Genomic DNA, 23,002 nt, shown 5'->3' on the forward strand with positions numbered 1-23,002 from the left:
CCCCGGGGCGAGGCCGCCCGGCCCGCGGCCTGTGCGGCGGGGGCCGGGGGCTGTGGGCAGGCCGCCCTCCGCGCCGCGCCGGGGGGCTCAGCCCCGCTGAGGCACTTTCCAGCGGGCCGGGAGAGCGGCCGGGGAGCCCCGTCCCCTCAGCGCAACAAAGGCGAGCCCGGCCCGGCCGCCCGCAGGGCAGCGGGGGCGGCCCGGCCCGGCCGGGGCGGGGCGGAGGGCCCGCCCCACGCCTGGGCCGCCGCCGCTGCTGCCGGGGCGGGCGGCGGGGAAGGGGAGGAGATCGCGGGGCGCCACCGCCCCCCGCCCCGCCGCGCCGCGCCGCGCCCCGCCCCGCCGCGCCCCATGGTGCCGGCGCGGGCGCGGGGCCGAGGCAGAGGCTGCGGGGCCGGCGGGGCGCTCACACGCCGCGCCCGCCGCCGCCCGGCATGGAGGGCGCTGAGGCGGCCGCCCGCGGCAGCAGCAGCAGCAGCCTCAGCCCCGCGCAGCCCCGCTGCGGCTCCGGGCCGGGCGAGGCGGCGGCAGCGGCAGCAGCGGCCATGGAGGAGCCGCTCGGGGAGGCTCCGTCCGCGGAGGTAACGGCGGCGGCGAGGAAGCAGCAGGGGGTGAAGCGGCATCACCACAAGCACAACCTGAAGCATCGCTACGAGCTGCAGGAGACCTTGGGCAAAGGCACCTATGGCAAAGTCAAGCGGGCCATCGAGAGGTTTTCTGGCAGAGTGGTAAGGCAGGCGGAGGGGCTTCTCTTTGCCTTTCTATCATATATATATATATATATATACACACCTATATAACAGTTTTCTCGCCAGCACCTACTCCGGAGCGGAGCCGGGCGGGTTCATCCCCTCAGGGACCCGTTAGGAGCCCCGTCCGTGGCTCGGTGGGCAGGAGCCCGGTGTGGCCGTATCCCGTGGGGGCCCGGGGCAGTATCCCACCCGTGCCAGTGGTTGCTTGGGTCCAGGGCTTTGTCTGGAGTGCAAATCCTATACAGAAACTTTATTTTTTTCTTTTCAGGGGGAGTGGTGGTGGTATTGTAGTCACACATAGGTACATTTTAAAAGCATGTGTTATTATTGGAAAAATGGGATGGCTTATTGTTTTTGTTTTGTTTTTGCATGCGGGTCCACTGTGAACAGTTGTTCTTTCCCCACTGGAAATTCAGTTTCGCGAAACCTGTCACATCCCCTGGCTAACCAAAGCCTCCCACAAAGTACTGTCAGAAGGTCAAACGTTGGTCCTCCGGTTCAAAATGCCGTGATTCAGTCATACTTTTGTGACCTGAACTTTGCTGACACATAAGAAAATTGCGGGGACTACAACCCAGCCCCATTGGTTTTTACGATCCGTTTCAGTGCTCAGTGGTGCCGGCTGGCTCGAGACTTCAAGCAGCCCGGAGGTTGTCCAGCAATAACTCAGCTTCAGCATTTCCTCATGGGTACAGCGCTCCAGCAGGGCGCAGAAATGCAATTGAAGAAATGTACACATTAGTCAGAGTTATTGTCATTTTTCCTTCCCCAAACTACGTAACTATTCACAGAAGGCAAGTGAATGAGGGACAGGCGTTGCATTAAAGATTGTCCAGAGAAATAGATGGTTTTCTAAAGAGTTCTTAATGCTGCTTTTCATATGAAGTAACTGAGTTTTCACTAGACTTCAGCTAAAAGCAAGACATTTCCCTAGTGACGTTACAGGTTTTGTCTCGTTTATCTTTCCTTTTCGGTTGCCTGGAAGCTCAACGTGCACCCAGAGGCAGAAGCAACTGTAAAACAGAAAATGCAATTGCAGATGCCATGGCTTTAATAAGGGACACTTACTTTGCAATTGAATATCTTTGTGTCGACAGTGGAAATGAGAGTTTCAGCCAAGTTGTAGAGTCATATCATGTATGCTTTCAGTTTATTAGCTCATTTGGAGGCTGGCTGAAGAGAAACCAGAGATGGACATCTCTGCACATGCTCACTCCAAGTCCATGATTTTTAAAGTTTGCTGTCTTGGCTGTTTTACAATTTCAGGCTAACAAAAGCTCCAGGGCTATGTTATATACTATTTATTCTGTAAGTAGGTAGATTATTTTTGAGTTGCGTTACAAATGTAGTAAATAAGCAAATACATCAAAAAGTCCTTTTTTAAAAGACTTGATAAATTTAAAAAAAAGGTGACTATTGTAAATGAGATTTGTCTTTGGGAAGGGCCTTCACAGAGGAAAGGATGTAGCGCAGATGTGTATCTCCTCTAAATCAACAACACACCAGGTCTTTCTGTATTTTGCTGACTGTCAAGCACTTCAGCCACACAACTAAGGATACTTAGATGATGCGGTCTGAACTGAATTTATACAGCTGATGCCATCTTGAAATGGAGAGAGTGAAAATCAGAATACCCATGCAATCTTAAATGCAATAAAAGTGTTACACTCGCTCTATCAGCTGGTATGTAGAAGCTAAACAAATCCTTACTGGGGTGTGAGTTTTATACTGTAGTAATACAAGCCTTGGCGTGTGGCTCTTTATAATTATTAACTAGTCTGCAGGCGAGTTCTGGTGTAACGTGTCTGTTTGAACTTTAACATCTGTGAGTGTATGTAAAATACCCACATTTTGTCTGCTTACAGAATAAAACCTAGTTGTCAGGAATCCAGCCAGAGCTAAGTGAATGGAAGATGCTTCTTGTTTTCTGACAGTTTCCTTGTCTGACTGTTGCAGTGAACACCGATAGCTTTCCATGGGTGAGACGAGAGCACCGACAGGACGATTGATCAGAGAGAGGCAGAGTTGTCCTTCAGCTCCCCCTCGCACCATTCTCTTCCCTTTCCTCTCCTCAGTTCTCATTAGTGGGCAGTGTTAATGAGCGGGTTGGGCTGGGTGTCCGTGTCCAGCAGAGGATGCACAGAGTGAGTGATCTTGCATCACTTCCAGTGCAAATCACCTCACAGCCAGCAGCCAGGTAGTGAGAGTCCCAAGGTTGCTCTGATCCCATCTGTATTCTGCTACTGGTTTAGCTAATCATCTTTTTCTTTGCTCAGTGGTAAGCAGGTATTTGAAGCTGTATAGTAACAGATTGCAAAGCCGGACCTTGGCAGCCGCATTGTGTTCCCAGTCATCAGCCTTGTCCAAGCGATTCTTCTATTTGGCCTTTCTGCTTCTTTTGTCCATTAACAATCTCTTTAGCTGTATGGCATTTCATAAAGATATTTGTGTGATTAGCCAGGCTTTTTAATATGAAGCACAAACTTAGGATTTGCCATCATCTGTATAAATAGAGAGCTCAGGAATGAAATAGAAATTGGCAGATTTGAGTTAGTGAAGTAAAACAAAGGTGAGAAGACAGTTCAATCCAAGGTACAGATGTGCTTTAGTCCTGTGCCATTGGAAATCAATAGCAGGATTTCTGTTGACTTGAATGAAAGTAGTATTTGGCACTTACTAACAGATTGCAGGTTTATTCAGATTGTTATAATTTCTTTGTCTTTCCTCTTAAGTCAGTGGAACGTGATCATAAAGCTTCCTGCCATAAAGCTCCAGGGTAGATTGTATGATACATTTAGTTTGTTATTGGAAACAACTTCTGTGGATTTGTGTATTGGTTACCACAGTGACTACAGACAGTATTGCATGCTGCATGAAGCAGTTAAAATATTGCCCACTACATGATGTATGAAGTGCCTGATTTTGCCAGCAAGATTTCCTTCATTAGTACTGGCTCAGTATACACTGTAACTTATGGTATTTTAAATTAAGGCACCTGTTAGTAAGTGTAAGGATGAAGAGATGATATCACAAGCCTGTGAAGTAGCACTCATGTTGACATTTCTGTGGGTATTTTCTCCACTTGTCATCTTGCACGTTAAACCGAAGAACTGAGCTTTTGTCATGTTACGTATTCAATGTTTGTTAGCCAAGAAATCCAGTTACACTTATGTCAGCCTTAGATAAGCTGTGAATTGACCACCTCTGGCCGATCATGCATGGTGCATGAGGATGGTAGATGCTGCTGGGTTCTTTGAGTAAATTATTCCAGTGAAGTAAATACTCCTTATAATGCAACTTTGAATTGCAGACAGGTGTTTTCAGTCTTGTTATTTCTGTGTTCCTGACATCATACAGAAAGCAATGCCTGGAATCAGAAATGCGTTAATATTAATTAAATTAATGTTAGTAAAGAAGCACGTAGCTCTCTTAAAACATGGAAGACACCAGGTAAACCCTGTTAGGCTTCCTGGAGCACTCCCAGCAGAGTTTAACCCAGGGGTTTGATACCCCAGCTGGTTTGCAGCTGCCTGCGGGTGCCCTCCTGAGAGGTGCTCTGCTGGGAGTCATTTGTTCTCCTGCCACCACTGGACCTGGAGCTTGCTAACATTGCTGGTCGGTTGTTACAGCCTCTCATAAGGACTCTGTATTATTTGAGCTTAATTTCGGTTACCGTTTGTACTCAGGAGAGATTTTGCAGTTTGCAAAAGCCAGGAGCTTTTCTCCCTTTCTTTCTTTAGGCTGCACTTGGGCCTCCCCTCTGCCTTCACCCCCCTCTCTCTGCCTGAGAGCCAGGACATCTTTTCTTCCTCCTCACCAGCAGGTGGAGGAAGCACTATTCTCCTCCAGCCGTTCCTCCGGAAAGTTAATTATTTTGGGAATTGATGACAAGCTGCAGCCCAACATGAAAAACAGGCGTGCGGTGCATATTTGTGCAGGCTTGTTATGTGTGGTGGTACTCGTTTATCTCTTTCGCTTGGAAGTGCAGGTAGAAGGATGTTGCCAAATGAAATTGGTTTCCAAATTAAAATCTTGTAAAGAGTTCCCAAACTGTAGAGCAACAGAAATATTTTTAGTGGCAACTCCAGTGCAAATTAACGCTTTGAAACAGCTCTGCTTCATGATGCTTTTGGAGAGTCGCACAGGCTTTTTGAAACCCTGAAACAGCAACAGATTACGTGAAAGGAGGACCTTCGCTTTGCTGACTGTATTTCTCCGTATCATGACAAAACCAAAACATGAGTATCAACAATGACAGCTCTGTCATGTCAGTAATTAAGGCCTTGTTGGCCACACTACCATTTGTTTGTTTGCGGTGTGGTTTTTAAGGGTTCCAAATAACAAGATAAAAGCATGCTCGTGGGTCACTGAGGACAGTGAAAGCCAGGTGGAATGTTTGTCCCAACTCTCTGGTCTGCTTTGCTGATATCGTAGAAAATGTCAGTACCCCTTTCTTCCCTCCTATGCACATGAATTCTCTTATCTTTAATGACATGTTATATTTCCATTTTTTTTTTTCTGAGGATTTGTGCTTCAGATAGCACTTGGGTCACTACTTAATATTGATTTTTTTTTTTTTTTTTTTAATCTTTCTCAGTGTGCATCTTCTGCAGGATAATATCCAAATCTGATGTGGAACTGTTTTGGGTTTTTTTTTTTTTTGAGGTTCTTTGTTGTTCTTATTAAAATATCTTCCTTTATTGCAGACACCGGTGGAAGTATCTCCACAACACTGCTGTGATGTGAAGTGCTTGTACAGTACTTTGCACAGCAGGATCCTGATTGTGAATGTGGCTTCCACAGCTATGATAATACACTTGAATAATACTAACAGTGGCTTGTATCACTACCTAGTTTTATACAGGAGAAAGAAAAACTTGACGATTAAAGCCAAAATCATCAGAAGTATTGGCTACTTTTGAGTGCACAACCTAATACCTGCTTTTTCCAGAAATGTAGAGTATATAGCATCAGGGTCCTACAGATGACAGCCGCCTCCTCCAGATCTCAGTCTCTCCTGCCTCCTGGGCGCTCTCTTTACCCTGGGCTTTTGTTCCTGTGTGATGTTCAGCTTCGGTCTCCGTTCCTGGCCTTTTTGTAGTCTACTTGCGCTGCTGCCTCCCGCTTTGTTCTGCATGCCAGCGCTGTGACCCGTGCAGAGAGCGCTGCCTTGCTCCCTGCTTCCGAGCTGGTAGCTGCTAGCAGGATCTGTGCAGCCTGTGGTGGGTGCTGCTTGCACCTCTCCTGCCATGCGGCACATATGTGGGGCCAGAGGTTCCTCAGTGGAAGAGGGATTCTTGCAATATGTATTGCCAAAACCCTTATTTATTTAAGATGTGCAAACTGACTTCCTTTAGGGACTCAGGATGTGACTAAATCTGGACGATGTTTTCATGGTGCTGAAGGCATGTTAGTGAAATTCAGGTCATCCTCTGTAAAAATTGTACCAAAGCATGCATGGAAATTCTATGTTTGGAATGAATAGAAGTTGGAAAGCATATATGGGCTTGAAAATTGTTTTGCTGTTAATTTGTTGATGGTGCCACCCTTAATTATTAGATGTTCTGAGACTCTGGTTTAAAAAAAAAAAAAAAAAAAGGAAAAAGAAAAAATCACTGGATTTAATCTAATGTAATTCACAGTGAATATTGTGGGCTTATTACAACAGGAGTTACTACCTGGTTGTATAAAATTACTACAGTCTTCACAATAAACACCTGTATAACTGAAATGCCAAAAAAGACCTGAACATCAAGGGCTGCAAACAGAAATAACTGATTGCAGCGTGCAGGTCATTAGGGGAAAGGCACTAATACAAAATACTTGCTTTCTGCACTGAGGATTCTTGTTGAAGAAGCAGATTTTTTTCAGGGAAGTATGGTTCAGTGGTATGAAAGTCTGAATTAATGACTAGCCAGTAAGGGGTCTTCTGAATACGTTACCTTGTCAAATCTTTTACCAAATTAAAGAACAGCATGTTCTTTCTGAATTCCTTCAATGATGTTGGACTCTCTTACAGGTGAAGAAATTAAGTTTGAGAGACTGTTGCTCCTCCCCCCCCCATTGGATTGAACAAATTTGGGCAGGTCAGTTGACTTCCCTGTGTCTCAGTGTATCCCTTTCTGGAGGGATACTACTTAATATAGGGAAGTTAGACTAATTGACAGGGAACATTTGGGCCTGATACATACCTAGTGTGATCCCTCTAAATGTGAAATTCGCAACAGAATTTGAGCCAATGTTTATAAGGCAGCCTTCAGCTAAAAACACCATAAAATGCCTAAGCGTTATTACAAATGGTTTCACAGCACCATATGCTAGAGAACACAACAGAATGGGAGTTGCTTGTACAAAGTCTTTCATTAGATATGGCTAAAATATACTGCATTTTTTGGTGGCATGTGTTCTAAAAATTATTATTATTTTTTAAGAACCGAAATGTGGATTTGCCACATGGAGACAATTATTGTATATGTTGTAGTTTGGGGTCATACATGTTGAATAAAACTGTGTGGAATGTGCAGTTCTTGTGAGCAATTGTTTATTCTTTAGAGAACTGTAATTGTAGTTAGTCTGTGTTTTGTCTGGTAAATAAATAACTAGAGAGTCTTTGCTGGAGTGAGGAATTGGGAGGAGGCACGTGGTGGTCACGACAGTGCCAAGGAAGAATGTCGAATGTGGGTTGAAAACCAGTTCCAGGTATATCAGCCTTGAACAGCAGCAGGTCAGCATGTGTACAGCCATGGTAATCCAAATGCAAAGCATATGGCATGTGTTTCCAAACCCCACATACCAGGGATTTGGAAATTGGCTGCTGACCTTTGCTTTGACGTGGGCATCTCCCTGGCTTGAGTCTCCGCCTCCTGTACCATGCTTGCATACCCTCTTGTCTACATGAGCCAGGATGCTTCTTACTGTACAACCATGCTCCTCTCAGCAGGACACTGTTCTCCTCATTGTCATCTTGTACACTCTTCCTGTGTAAAGTGGGACCATAGCCTATGTTTTCCGCAGCAGCCCTGGATGACGATCCAAAGCCAGAAGTGCAGGTTTGCCTCTGGTCTTGGGGTGGGATAGGAGCTTGCAGCATGCATGGCAAGAGGTGGTGGTGGCAGCTGCCAACTCCTCCTCTGTGCAGAGTGGCCAGAGCCTCAGCAGCTCCTGACCTGGGCAGGGGTGGGGATGCTGCTGGTGCCCAGCTCTGGCATACAGTTTTTGTGGTTTGCGTGCCACCAGTGATGGGTGTGTTGGTGTGGGAATCTCTGACCTACAGAGAATATTGATCTTGTCTCTTCTTGCCTCCTCCATAAGTCAGGATTTGTCTCTAATTCTCCCAGGTGTGCACCGGACACTTCATAGAAAAAACTCTCATCATTAGCCTTGATAGGTTGATGTGCTTGAGATAGTTGGTATGTCAGAGGAAATGTCTTAGATGAAAAGGTCTCTGACTAAATATGCAAATGATATTTGTCAGCGTTTCCCTCAAATATCTTCAAACAGATGTGAGTACCATGTGTGTCCATTTAATAAACTAAACTCAAAATAATTTCCACTTTGCTAGATATATGGGGAATAGCTGGGGGGAGGCAGGGAGCGAACTACAAAGCAAGGTAAAAACTGCATATGTGTGGTGTTATATTTGATGACCAATTCATTAAAGCCATAAGTGTATCCAGGCTTTCAATAGTGTTCTCCTTCCTGTTGCTTCCTGTACTCCCTGGCTACAAAATCAGTCTCTATGGCTCTCATTTGTCTTACCCACATGAAAGACTTTGAGCATCTGCAAGTTATGATTTGAGAAGTATCTGCTTTTAAACAGAATATATTTATCACTGTGTCCTCACAGGCAACATTGTACATTATATAAATTAGGGGATTCTAGACCTTTGAACACTAGGGGGCTGGGTGAGATACTCTGTGAGCGTACGGTGTCTGGCCATACCCATCAAACATCCTGGACTCACACCAAAAATGCCAGATGTTCAATAGATGTGGAGGCCCTCCTGTAACCTTTGCTGCATGTTGCAAAGGGGGGAGGGGGCGAGGTTGTAGCCATCCCTTGCTCTTGCTCTGTTTTAGTCCTCTCATTTGAACTCAGTATTTTTTTATGTTTGCACTGAAGACCATGAGCCAACCCTCAATTCAGTCTGTTAAACTATTGTATGGTGTAAGTGCTTAGTGTTCCCTCGCTCTCCAAAGGCAGACAGGATTTGCTTCTAGCTCTGGTGGTTTACGAGACATCAGTCCTTAAAGCTGCCACTGACCCACGACAGGATGGAAGTCCTGGGTCTTGCTCAAGTGTGTACTTTTTCAGGCTCTGCTCTTACCAGTGGAGGAAAATAATACAATACTTTAATGGATGGTTCCCTTAATTAAAAAAAAAAACTCCAGACACACAGCAGCTCTGGGAAAAGGGATTGGCATGGCTGGCATTTTCAAAACTGTCCCGGCCAGTTGTAGGTGAATGCAAAATCACAAAATAAACACAGGTCTTGTGGTTTGTAAGTATTAGGAATACAGCTGAGGTTGCTTAGGTTAATGTGCAACCAATGTAACTGTTAATTTCTGGGCCCCTCCTTGGCTTTTCCCTCTCCCTGCCAGCATTTCCTACCTCACCTCAATCACACCTCCGGCTTGGTGCCTGAGACCCTTTGCTGTTGGGTCTCCTGAGCTGCCAGCCTGGTGAAGGGGAGGGTTCCCTGCACCTTGTGTGGGGCTGGCTGCCTCCGTGATGAAGCATTGGTGCTTAGTGGGCTGTTCCATCCCTGTTGCCTCGCCTTCCTGGGGAACGTTGGCCTGTGGTGATCCCAGAGCCCCTCAACTACCCTGGCCCAGGGGCCGACATGTGGGACAACTTAAGCAGAGAGGTTGGAAGAGCTGAGTGTCTTTGTTCTGAGGTCTGGCGGCTTGAGGAACTTGCAATTATCCTAATGTCTCACTGTGCTGAGGGGCTTAGTCAGCATATTTGGGCTTGAGTGCTACTGCCTTGGAATAAAGACACTAGTTAAGGGATATTAGTCTTAAAAAAAAAAAAAAAAAAAAAAAAAAAATTCATTGTTTCTGTGAAAAGATACCATGCCAAGTTTGGAGACTAAATTTAGCCATTCATGGGTAGACCAGAAAGATTTGGGTCCTGGTGTTGATGGAGATCTCAAAGCCTCCATATCATGTTTCCCGTACACAAAAAGGCATTTAATCTCTGCTACAATTTCTAATCTCCATGAAACGCCTGATGGTGAATGATATCTCCCTTTATTTGAGGTACAATTGTGATTTTAAAAGTGAGTGTGAATATTTTTTAATCACAAAAGGTAGCAATGAAGGTTGAATAAAAATACTTGTTTGAGTCATGTGGTATCTAAACATGTTCCTTTTTGTTAAATGGTGTTTTGTTGTGGTTTTTTGTCATTGAGATTAAGTCTTTTGCACACAAGCTCGACAGGAGAAGATGGCAAAGCTTTTTTTTAAAAAAACCAGCTCCTGAGGCACATGTTTGGAGCTGTCATTTATTTGCGTATTTTTGCCATTGCACTCCGCACAAATCAAATCTTGTAGCTTCCCTAGCGGAGTTTGGCTCAGGAAGGAGGAGCAAAGGCCAGCCAGTCCCTCAGGTGGCTGGGGACCCCCGGTGCAATGCTGTACTCGACAGCAGTTTTGACAGGGCCCTATTGCAGGTCATTGTTTTGGCATGGGGGAAAAAGAAAGCCTTTGGGAGAAGAAGAGGGGAGAGTGCCACCTTCCCAGCTTGTGCATGCTGTAATGCCATGTGGCCTGGAGCATGAGATAGCTGCGCCCCAGTGCAAGATGGAAATGTCTGTAAAATACCTGCTGGAGGTAACATAGGCTTAGCTGACCTGTGTAGGGATACATCTGGGAGGCATCCACGTTGCCCTCTTGGGAAGACACATTTTTAACCAGGCCTGCACATGGGGCATAGCATCCTTTGCACTCCTTTCCTTGTCACGTTTAATTCTCTTCATGGTGCTGAAATGATGTGAAATAATGAAATGGTGATCTGTGGGTTTAAGCTCCATCTCCTGTAGGAGTTGGTTGTCACAGCTGTGCTTTGGGTGCCCAGGGGGTGAGTGGTTTCCCTGAGGTTCATCTGGAAAGTCTGTGGTGGAGCTGCGGGGGGAGCTTAGGTCGACCACAGCTCCAGTGCTGCACTGAGCCAAGCCGGTCCTTGTATGGGTGTAACCATCTCAGGAAGGTCACTCAGAAAGTGGATGTCCTCTTTCATAGTTGTAGTAACACTTTGAAGGGATGGCGCCAGTTTTTTAAAAGCCTGACAGCTGTTGTGTCTCGGAGCCTGGTCGCTACTGCATACCACTGTTGATCACCAATTGGTACCACTCGGTCATTGTTGTGTCCTCAAAACCTGGGAGGAGCAAGGGCCTTCAGCTAGACTATGCAGTGCATTTACATCCAGGCCAGGGACTAGCCATCTTTTTCAACAATAGGGTTTTCTCTGAGTACAGTTTGAGAGTTTTCTACCTGCCTCTCTGTTTCAGTAAAACAAATGTATTCTCCCATCCTGTCTGGCATTTCATGATGAAAATGTGGTCTAATGGGACCTGTGAAATGCCTCGTTGTGGGTTGCGTATTGCTCGCGAGGAATTCATCAGGGAGAAGGATTTCGTGCTGTACTTTAACGTCCTTCCAGCCTTTCTTGGATGAAAGCAAAACTCTGCAGCCGCGAATGTAACTGGTTATCATTATTGGATGTCATTACTCACTCACTCCGAGTGTAAAACAAAAAAAATCGCATCCCCTGTGATGTCCATGGGTAAAATGCTGCTCTCGGTTACATTAACACTGTTGTAAACCAAAGAGTAGAGTTCGGCCCTTTGTTTCAATTGAAATATTTGTTTAACACAGGCAAGGACTAAACAATACACTTGAAAGCAATTTGTGTTATTGTCTGTAGAGCAGAGCTTGTATTTTATGAACTGGCTGATCATAAAGACAACATAAATCATGTAAAGCATTCTCATTTACTTTTTCTTTCTTTTTTTCTTTTTGCAGATGGGGCTTGTAGAGTAGAGTTGCAGTCAAATGTCTGCTCCAGGATATTTTAGTTGAACTGTGTGAGTCCATTAAACAAATGTAATGGCTTTTTGGAAAGAAGCGCTGCGTGTTTCAAACCAAATGTTTTACATAGAGAACATCTGGGTAGTTCTGGGTGTTTGTATGTAGAGCACATCAGACAGCAGCCGTAGTGAGCTCAGCTGGGAGGTTGCCTGGGATGTAGTTGTAGGATATGACAGTTCAGTTATTACGGGGAATAATTCCTATGAAGTATTGCCATAAACTGAATGTTTGGCACAAACAACTATATCTTCGTTTTACTGTACACCCAAGTTATTCTTCTTATCTGCCCAGCAAAACTCTAAACGATGTTTAAACAACCCAGTAAATGTTGGCACTTCTGAGCTGTGGCATGCGTATTAAAGCAATCTTGAGGAAGCCGTTACCATTAAGGGGAAAACGAAGCTTGCTGTGTTTTCAACGACGGGCAATGCAGTGTGAGTGAGCGATGAATGCAATATGTGCAGATGGTTTGTGGGGTTGAGTTGGAAATGATCGATGTTGCAGTGGTGTTGGGTGTTGTTGCTTTGAGGAATGTGAAAATGCAAAACTGGTGAAATGCATGTAATTAGCCTGACATTAGAGTTTATTTGGGCTACTGGAAGAGCTTTAACCTGGTTAAATTAATAAGCCTGCTTTTGCTTCACAGCATCAGAGGTAATAGATTTCCAGGAAATGTAGGAAATGTTGAAAAATGTCTTATCTGGGAGTCAGTTCTTAAATTATTTCTGCAGTTTAACTGAGGAATGCGTGGTTTAAATGAGATTAAAGTTGTAATTTCCAGAGTAGCAATGCAGCTTCCTCTTTCAGGATTGTTTAAGTAAAAAGTTAAACAAAGTGGGTTAGGCAGTCTCTTGCTCCAGTCCCTTGTGGACAGCAATTCACATTGCGCAGTACTGCTTTAATAGTCCTGGTCGGTCTGACATGATTTGTGGTATTTGCTGAGATGAATTTCTGGACTGAGCAGTGTGAGAGGGAATTGCTCCTCATCGTGAGGAAGGTGGTATGTCCAAGTCTGTGTGAAGGTCACAGGCAGGGTGAAGTGGGAAGCCTGTGCTGCTGCTGTTGCACTACCTAACAGCTTAGTTTTTGGCAAGAGGATCCCAGAAATCTGAGTGCTAACTCTCCCTTGTTCAGCTGACCCCAGCCAAAACACGTGCCAAAAAAGGTGTTTGTGCATGTTGAAAAAGGGGGCAACAGTTTTGCAGATCACAGGGTCTGGAGGAGTTCTTTGCCAAAAGCTTTCCATCTAGAAAAAAAATGGCTTTGCAGTTTCTCCCCTCCAAAGTTAACCCTCCCCATAACTACTTATAACAACTGCCTGCAGTTGTGAACTCCTCCTCTAGCAAGGAAAGCTAGAATTATGCATTTCAGGCTGCAAAATAGCTTGATCGCCAAGCACTTAATTGTAGGAAAGCGTAATTCATTCCTCGCCCTCTCACGTCTATTCCAAGCCCAGCTGGCCACAGGGAGCAAGAGTGTTCCTGTTCCTGTGTTACTCTCTCCACTGAGCCATTAGGGTGGCCCTGGTAATTTACTTTCAATAAATAGAAGGGAACAACAGGAGGTTCCTCTACCTTCAGGGGTATAAATATTTCTCAGAAATCAGAGACGGATGGGGAAGAAATGTTAGCAAACTCCTTTCCTCCCTCTGTAGCAATTCCACCACGTTCTGTCATAAATTCTAGGACAGTCCCTTCCAAAAAGAGACCATTAAATAGGTAACGTCCAAGGCTGAACAATGTAATACTGAAGCAGTGCTTTTATAAAAACAAATTTAATATTGCAAAGTGATCTGCAAGCCCTGGAGCAAAATAACCTGGGTGAGGCTTTGATACACAATTGCCAATCTTTGTTTTCAAAGAGTATTTTTCCAGATAGGATGTGGGTTTATGGTTCACTAGATTCTCACCAGGAAGTGGCATTTATATTTTGATCCATTTTAGATCAATTTAGAAAAATATACTAGGTATAGGTGCTTCTGAGAGTTCTGTGTCATTAACCCTTCCAACTGTGCTGTTTACACACATCTGTATACTTTCTGTGATATCATCTCTGTGGCCCACCATCCTTGTGCAATGAATCTCTGCTCACAGAATCACAGAATCGTCTAGGTTGGAAAAGACCTTGAAGATCATCTAGTCCAACCATTAACCTAACATTGACAGTTCCCAACTACACATATCCCTCAGCACTATGTCAACTCTACTCTTAAACACCTCCAGGGATGGGGACTCCACCGCCTCCCTGGGCAGCCTACTCCAATGCCTGACTACCCATTCGGTAAAGAAATACTTCCTAATATCTAGTCTAAACCTTCCCTGGCGCAACTTGAAAAGCCTAAACTCTATAAACTCAATTTTAAAATCTCTCCACACTTCAAAATTCCACTGGGTTAATTAAGAATTTGGGGTGGTCAAGCAATATGGTGTTGGGTTTCAATGAGCATTGGGGTGCCTGAAGGTATGGACATTTCTTCGAAAGAAGAAAGACTCTTCCCAAGTTTTCCTTGTACTATTGTAATTCTCATGGTGAAATAGCACTTCCTTTTTTCTTCAAACAACTGCAGAACCAGGAGAGCAAAAATTAAAAGATCCACACAATACCAGACTTTGCATTTGTGGTAGAAAAGGCATTGTAAAGATGTGCATAGTTCTCAGTGGTTCTGAGGTTTCTCTGAACTCGTAGAAACTTTGGTGAAAGAGAGAGAATAAGCTGGGTTACCTTTATTTAACCACAACTTCCTCAAGCAGAACGTACCAATGAATGAAAATGCGCTGTCAGGTGGCTTCTTGGAAAAAAATAGTTCTAAGAAGGAGTTTAAACAATGTCCAGCCCCCTTCCTTGTTTAATGTGAAATACAGCCTTGCGCTGATATAGCACCTTTCACCTAAACATGTGCAAAATCACTTTAGAAACTCTGGTAACTGCTGAGGTTACCATTATTTAGCAATTATTTAACAGAACGTTGCAATAGTTTGCAACAGTTGCTTAGAGGGTGTGAAAAACTTCATTTCCAATTTAAATTATTGGGAGGAATTACAGGAGACTGTCATTTTCAAACTGGAACTAGATCCAGGCACCAGGGCTTTATACCTTTCTTCTTAAGAACGTCATAAAGGGCTTTTTCTAACGAAGTAGCCAGGATCTTGGTTTTGCATTTCATCCCCAAATCAGTGCCTTGAACAGTGTGCACTCCTGCTTTGGAGGATTACTTCAGTGTGGTTCACTGCTTATTCACAATGGAAGAAAAACATTGAATTAAAGTCCCTCTCTGCTGCCCCAGGTTAGCATTTTGCATTACATCAGCATCTGTGGTGGCTGTGAGATCAAGCCTCAAAATTAATGTGAAATCTATCTTCCAGTTTTTGAAGGGGGAATCTGTAATACCCATGTAACACTGAGAACAGTAAACTTGGGGCTTGTGAATTCTTTCACTCCTCTTTAACCTGACTTGCCAGTAATTTAATTAGTGCTAAACAGTCTGCACACAGACTTGCAGAAGTTAAAAGACTGACACAGGATTCGCTTCCAGTGACTGTTCCTCTTTTGCACATGTGCTGGATGGAGCTGTGCTGTGTTTGGAAGTTGATCAATAATGATTGCACAATTCTAACCTTATTTAAACTATGATATAAACAGACATGATAGAAACGGATGCTACCAGGTTTTTTCCTACTTAAAAATGAAGTCAGCTTTTTTTTTTTCTGCCTTTTTTTCTCCCTTCTTTTTTTTTTTTTTTTTCCTTTTTGGTTCCAACAAAATTGTAACCTGGAAGAAAAGCAGTTAGACTTTGTGAAATCCCAATTCAGTGTAGCATTTGGCTTCAGTAAATGTGGAAGCCAAAAATAAACATCTGTTTGGCAACTTCACCAGAAGTTAACTGTAAATGCAGTTTTCATCTTTTCAGTGAATGTGGCATTCAGTGCTGGTTAACATCTATTAAGGAGGAACGATCCATAGTTGAGGTTGTAAAACATTTTTTTTTTCTTTTAATTACAGTTATGAACCTCCTTTGCCTCGGGGAAATCCCCTACCCCAGTTTCTTTCCAGATATAATTTCTTATGTGCCAAAACATGAACTTCCTTTGAAAGCTAGAAGGTAGTTGGATGGGATATTTGTGAATTATTAGACTTTGGAAAAGAGATGGTCTTCAATAGATCTGTGCATGACAGCCCCAAAACTTCAACTTGGCCATTTTTTTTCTCTTTCCTTTAGTCCTTCAGAATTAAATCATAAGCCTTTTTTTTTTTTTTTTTTTTTCTCTTTTCTCTTCAGGCTGAGTTATGAACATTTTAAAGTATTAGGTATTGCATCTTTGGATATTCAGAAGGATATATGGAGTTACACTTAGAAGTAAATTAGGAAAAATGTAAGCAGTCCCACTTTTTTCTCCAGGAAGGTAAAATCTGCACATGACAGGGACTCTCCCAGGATGCCAGCTTTGGGCTCCACTCCTGGCAGGCTGTGGCTGCGAACATCCTTAACAACCTCATCTTGTCAGATCTCTGCTTTTCAGCAAATCCTTTGCGACCTCTGCTGCTACCAGGGCAAATTCGTTTCACTGTGGGTCAGGGAGGATTGAAGTGGATGCAGATTTGTGGTAGTGTGCTATTGGGACAGTGGGAAGGGGTGAGAAGGGGCAACTTGAGGCAGAACTATGGGACATGCTTTGTTATTGCAAGAGGTGATGATTAGTTGTAGGATCTTCTAAAACTGAACAGTCCTATGACTTGGGACTTCAGTAATGCTGTATGGAAAACCTTTATTTTGGGAAGGCAGAAGTTTTTTGGTAGATTTCTGACATAAATCAGTGAACTGTTCAGTTTTGAATTCTGCAGCCCTCCCTTCTTGTTTCCAAGATTCACTGCCTCACTATGAAAAATCAATAAGCATGTTGCTAGCTTGTGTTTTTAAATGCTCTCAGAAATCAGGTCTATGCTAAACCAGATGAGTGCTTTTTTTCATTCCTAGTGGTAAATCAGTCCTGAAATGATTAATACAGAACTGTAAGATCCGTCTGGTAGTCAGGATGACTCAAACCCAGGATTCTCAGCGTTAAATGAAGAAAGGTCTGCCAGGTAAATTTGTCAGAGGATGTGTGGTGTAAATATGCCAGGCTTCATATACATAGCTGAGGATAGCCGGTACCAAACAATGAAGGGATATAAATTTTCCAGTAAGGCAGTAATTACTCAGGAAATGCACTCACAAATCCTGTTAACAGACACCGTATGCGGGAGTGAAGAAAGCAGTGGAGAAAGGGTGTTGTATGTTCCTCCTGGCACCCACTTTGTATATGTGCAGCATAAATGTGTTCATATGGTGCCGGATACTGCTTATTGAAACTTGGTTCCACAGGCATTTTTCTCTGAGAATAAAGGGGGAACTAGAAAGATGATATAACCTCCTTGCCTAGTGTTTGTGATTAGTTAATTTCTCTTCACTTGATGAATCATCATTTATCATATGATAACAGCAACAATGTCCAGCAGAACCAGAAAAGGAAAATTAAACCTGAGGTAATCATACTCTAGTTCTTCAAGAGGCACTGGCACATTGTGCCTCAACTTACGCAAACAGAATTTTGATTTAACTTTTATCACACTGACTTGGGACTTCTAGCGCCTTGGTGCGAGGGAGAGTTTCTCTACAGGTAGTGAGTGATAGAGTGGCAGTAAATCAGCTTTGGGTTTTAGAAATATAATCTCTTTTATGTGATACATTGGGAGGAGGGGAATGAAGCAGAGAGTCACAGATGTTTGCTATATGCTTTTACCATACAGAGTGAGGCAGCTGTAAAAAATACCCTTGCCTCTTAAAAGCAAATGAACTTGAAAGGTGCATTGTGGCACGTGCATCCTCGCCCTTTATGTGTGCAGCTGCTGGCTCACAACAACAATAACAGCATTTTGTCTTTGGTAACATCCATGACACGAGTGAACATGCAGTGGAACAGAGTAATGGGCAGAAGCCCTGAGATTTAAATCAGCAGAGTCTCACTGGGTGCAGATGGCACCGGTTACCGCTTCGAGCAACTCCCCTGATTACCACATAGTTTGCCAACATATCAAACAATAGAATTGGGCTGTTGATAAATAATTAATAAGGATTTTGTTGCATGCTTGTCTCCTGGGCAGTATCACCATAGAGATGATCTGGCTTTTAGGATCTGAAAAGTAACAATCTCCAAAACAATGGCATTGTGTTGACCTTACTCTTTCTCTGAAAGAGAGAGCTCTCAGAGATGTGTTAGCAAAATGCACAACACCAGCCACTAATTTTGCTTCAACTCACAGTGGCCTTTTGTCCAACTTTTCAGTGAGTGCATGGAGTGTTTTCTATGACCGTGCAGAAGCTTGTTCTTAGAATTACATGTCCTGCATGATGCTTTTTATTACTTCATTTGGCCTGGGATTGGAGTCTCAAGATAGATAGCTTTTTTCCTAGCAAATGGACACAGCAAAGATATACTTGTGTGTGAAGAGGCTTACAAGAAGAAGTCTGCATGAGAATACCTTTGCAGAACCCTTCGGATACTTGGCTCCTGTGTAGGGATATCTGTCCATGGCTCCTTCTTCCCACCTGGACGGTCCAGAGGCCAGATAGACAGTTATTCAGCCCATCCCCTGCCTTTTCTTTCTTTCCTTTGTGCAACCTCTGGAAGTGCCATTTCAATACAATTGCATTATCAGCATCCCACTCCTTATCATTTGATTGCAGCAACCTCAGGGACCACCCAATTTCATAGCTTTGTTTCTCTTCCTCTTGTGTTGGTGATGTCTGGGCCAAGAGCCATAAGCAGAGACTCCCCTGGAAAAAACATCATACAGTGCCAGGCTTTATTCTTTCTTGCTCAGCTCCATGGAGCTGGAGGAAGAACAATGTGCCTTTTCTCTCCCCACCCCCAAACATCCTCTGCTCTCCCTTTCTCTTCCCCCATGGTTGATCCACCCATTCTTTACCTCCCCGCCTCTGTTGGCACTTGGCGCATTGCACTTCCCACCTCAGAGTCTCAAAGAAAGGAAACGGAGCTGTGAAACCGGCTGGGCTCACCCACTTCCCATTGCTGGGTGGGGATGGCCTCAGTTCACAGCTTTCAGAAGGGAGAGGTTTATGTGTGTGTAACCCTCCCCTCCCTCTTCACCCAAAGAAAATAGTTCTTAATAATTTTCTTTAAGCTGCGTTTCTGACATATGTCTCAGTGTCAGCAAGCTGGTTTCCCTTTCTCCAGGGACTGCACTCTGTGTCCTGATGTCATTTTTCTGACTCTCCACAATAGTATTGCAAGAGCCCATTGGAATTTGCTCGTGCATGGGTGGTATGTACAAGCGCTGGAACCAGCTTAAAAGTCACAGCCCCCATGGTGGAAAAAAGCAGTTTGTTCATATCTCACCTAAAAATAGCCTTGATAGATAACAAAGAGTGGAAGATTGTTTTCAATGGGACTGAATGTACTGCATGCAGAAGTTGCTGGGGAAGGTTCAGTGATTTGTGGCATTCAGGTGGTCAGCCTTGGTTACAGCACTAGCTGACTTAAAAATCTGTGGCTTTCTGCACTGTGGCTAATTCTGCCTTTGTTTATATTCACACATCTCAGCTGGAAATGAGGCAAATATATTTTCATTAGATTAAAACAGACACATGAACCAACTTCCTGAAATCCAGAGAAACAGCTTTACGCTTTGATGAAAATATAGCTGCTTTGCTCATCCCATAAGTGCTCATCTCATGATGCCAGCAGTGACTCAGCAGGCACAGAGATTTGATATGGAAACGGGCACCTACCGCCTGCCATGCCCTTTGCCAGATGTTTAGACTTTGAGATATTTTTCTGTACGCGATGGTCTTGATCTGCCTCTGTAAAAGAAAATTCCACCCGTCTTGCTCTGCCCAGCAGCCGAGAAGCTCATAAAGGAGGAAAGACATTTCTCTTACAGATAGGACTGAATGTACAGAAACCTTTGCAGCCGTCATCTTTTTGATGTATTTATAGTTCAATTCGTTATTTGTACCAAACAAAAGCAAAAAAGCATGAAGTGTCTTGGAAAATACTTGATAATCTCTCTACACCAGTTCAGAAAGTGAGTATAAATCCTCTTTCCAGCAAATGGAGACAGGTAATTTATTGCAGCCTTGAAGACAGCAGCTTATTTCTTCACGCTTCCTGCCCAGCAAACTTTGTAAGCTGACTCATGGAGGGATGGGAAGCCAAAAGCTGTGCTCCCTGTTTCCTATCTGCTCCTGGAAGGCAGAGTAGTGGTGGTGAGGATGCTGTGCTCATGCAGAGCTGTTTGGAAATGCCTGGTGATATTAGAGGTTCACAATCCCCTGCTTTCTCTCCCCTGTGCCATAGGTTTTGGAGAGGGTATTCCCTCTACCTGCTTCTGAGCAGAGGCTGGTACCAGCACTGGCAGTGAAGGTGGAGGTGGTTTCAGTCCATCGCTGATGCTCCTTTCTCCCCCTCTAACCCCGTGAATGGGACCATGTTGCCATCAGAGCTGCAGAAGAGATACCGAGGATGTTACTGGTGCGGACAGTCAGTAGTGATCCCCAGAGGGACCATCACGTGGCCTAGTTTTGAGCTGTGACCTTGGTGCTTATGCATATATTTAACTTTACATGTGTGAGCTATCCCACAAAAGTCTGGCCTACTCACATGTGTGAAGTTAGGCATGTGTTAAAGTGTTTTGCCAGATTGGGTGCTCTGTCTATAGGGGCTTTGGGTGAACTTGAACCTGTTTTGTTGGGGTGAGAGGCTTTAGATTTCATTATTAAGAATGTGATATGTTACTCTGTCTGAGTGCAAGGTCTTGGAGTTATCTGAAATTCTCATTAAGACAAGAAGCTAGGAAAAATACGAATTCCTCCACTAGTAAAGTTACTAAAAATACTATAATTAAATTATCTAAGTCTTAAAACCAGTAAAATATATTGAGAAAGTGTGGTCGAAATATAAGTGCAGTGTTTTGAGAGTACCAAAGGGACTAACAGCACTTTCTCTGCAGATCTTGAGCTGGAATATTTGGAGTAGTTAATGTAGCTGATGTAAAAAAGCATGTTGCTTTTGTCCTACTCTTGATTCATAGCCTGTGACCCTTAATAAATTTTGATGTTGCACACAGTGGAGCTGTTGCTTTCAGAGAAAGCAAGGAAAGTAAGCAGGCAAGCAAGAAAGAAAAGGACCTAAAGCATGAACAAACAAGTTCTTTCATAAGGTATTTCTCAATTGAGATTATTTCTTATTAAGCTTAAGTTGTTCAGGCTCATCATGTACCGTATCTGGCAGCAGTCCTGTGAGTGGGGTTTTAAAAAACGGAGCCAGCTCTGTCTGGTGTTAAAAGCATAAGTGCACTTTAAAAATGTATTTTCTGGACTATATTTATGAGTAAAATACATTTCATGAAAGAAATTCCATTATTCATATTTTAGAATACCTGGAAGAGAGTCTTGTTTTACAGCCTGATATCCTAACATAGGGGATCTTATTTTGCACAGAGAGATGAAAACAATGAAATACATAATAAATACCTAAAATGTGATCATGACTCATAATATTTCCATGAAATACTAAAAAAAGCCCAAAGCTGGACTGCTGTCTTGTTTGTGTTGTTTTTTTCACATCAGTAGATTTAAGCCTAAGTACCCTTGCTGACACGGTCTGAGCAGACTGATACAGGTGAAAGACACTTGGCTGGCAGAAATCCCTTTCTTAGAGGCAAAGAGCTGTAACGAACGCTGTCCTGCTGCTCCGCTAATCCTGCTTTGGGATGCTACCTCTGACAGTGACAGTCTTCTGACAGCAATCGCTTGCTGTTTGGTCTTTTGGACCAGGTCACCAGCAAGGCTGTGCACTCTTGGTAGCCTTTGAGACATGGAGCCTACCCACTTGGGGATTGTGCAGGCCGCCAGGCAGACAGCATGGGGTAAGAAGTATTTATTGAGGTGCCTTTGAACCTTTCACTTCCCTGATGCTGTTTTTGAGGGGAAAAAAATAGCAATTGAACATGGGGAAAGGTATCAGAAATCAGCCTTTAATAATCAGATGGTTTATTAAGCAAGTCACTCCTGTGGTGAGTTGCACAGTTTGGGAGGGAGAGGCAGGCAGCAGTTTCTGAGATGCTACAATCCTTTGTTTCCCTTAGGAGTCATGTCAGCTTTCCATTTCACAGAATCATCTAGGTTGGAAAAGACCTTGAAGATCATCTAGTCCAACCATTAACCTAATGCTGACCATTCTCAACTACACCATATCCCATTTTGATTTCCTTGTCTTCTAAAAGCAGATGAATAGTGCTGTTTCACCACTTGCCTCCCAAGGCTTAATTAATAAATGGCAGCACTGTGCTTTGAGCGTGCTCATTTGCTATGCAAATAGACAGTGATATTATTTCATCAGTACGTGTGAGTGTCTGAAGCCTTGCTCCAATACGGAGTGCTTGTACGGGTATCGTGCTGTGCCCTGGTGTAGGGGCATTGCCTCCTCCACAGCACTCCTGCAGTTTGGCAGGATTGCAGGGTATGGTCTGAGCGTGGGCAGGCGGCTGCTGAGCAGGATCCGTGGACACCACTGGAGTTAAGATAGTTCATACCTGCTGAGGGTCTTTCTGTGTTTCTAAATGCCAGTCACTGTGATCTGAAGTAGCTGAGGGAGGGAGGAGAAAGTCTTGAATCTTAAAAGCTGAGAAATGTTTGGCATGCATTCTCTCCTTGTGCTGGGATGAGATCTTGCAGCCTGGATGCCGCTGGCAAAATCCCAAGTACTTCGGCTGGGCTGCTGAATTCTACCCCTGCAAGTGGGAAGTGATGTTTTCAGGAGAGCTTAAGTACCATCTTCAAAATTTGGTTAAACTTTTAGGAATAGCCTATGTAAATTAAGGCTCCTAGGTGCCTTAACCACTTTTCAATGCAGGTTGTGAGACTGTAAACTCTGGTCCTGTTGAAAAATATGTTAGCAGGCAACACATCTGTTTGCATTTGAATATTAATCCAAACATATATTTAGAATGTTGCCACGCTTTTCAATCACATTTGCATTTTTGTATCTAAAAATATATGTTTTCACATGTGCAGTTATTTCACAGAGGCCGTTTGCAGTAACTATGTGTAGACTTACAAAAAGTCCTGTCTGTGAGGCACAGAGTCAAGTTAGTAGGAGATT

At 43.8% G+C, this 23,002-nt stretch overlaps 1 protein-coding gene across 2 annotated transcripts in view; it reads left to right on the forward strand.

Moving 5' to 3' along the window:
* Positions 1-405: 405 nt before the first annotated feature.
* The window catches only part of NUAK1 (NUAK family kinase 1), a 49,668-nt gene continuing 27,071 nt past the window's right edge, over positions 406-23,002 (forward strand). The window contains exons 1-2 of one of the 2 annotated variants that reach the window (XM_074825872.1): positions 20,342-20,371; positions 20,967-21,059. Coding sequence is in view for 1 of the 2 variants with exons in the window: in XM_074825871.1 (XP_074681972.1) it covers positions 435-728 (294 nt within the window). In the remaining variant the exon portion in view is untranslated. Of the gene's footprint in view, positions 729-20,341; positions 20,372-20,966; positions 21,060-23,002 lie in introns of those variants that run through there. The other variant, XM_074825871.1, reaches the window with a different exon arrangement.

This window comes from Strix aluco, chromosome 5, assembly GCF_031877795.1.
Source record: "Strix aluco isolate bStrAlu1 chromosome 5, bStrAlu1.hap1, whole genome shotgun sequence".
In the NCBI taxonomy this organism is placed as follows: domain Eukaryota; kingdom Metazoa; phylum Chordata; class Aves; order Strigiformes; family Strigidae; genus Strix; species Strix aluco.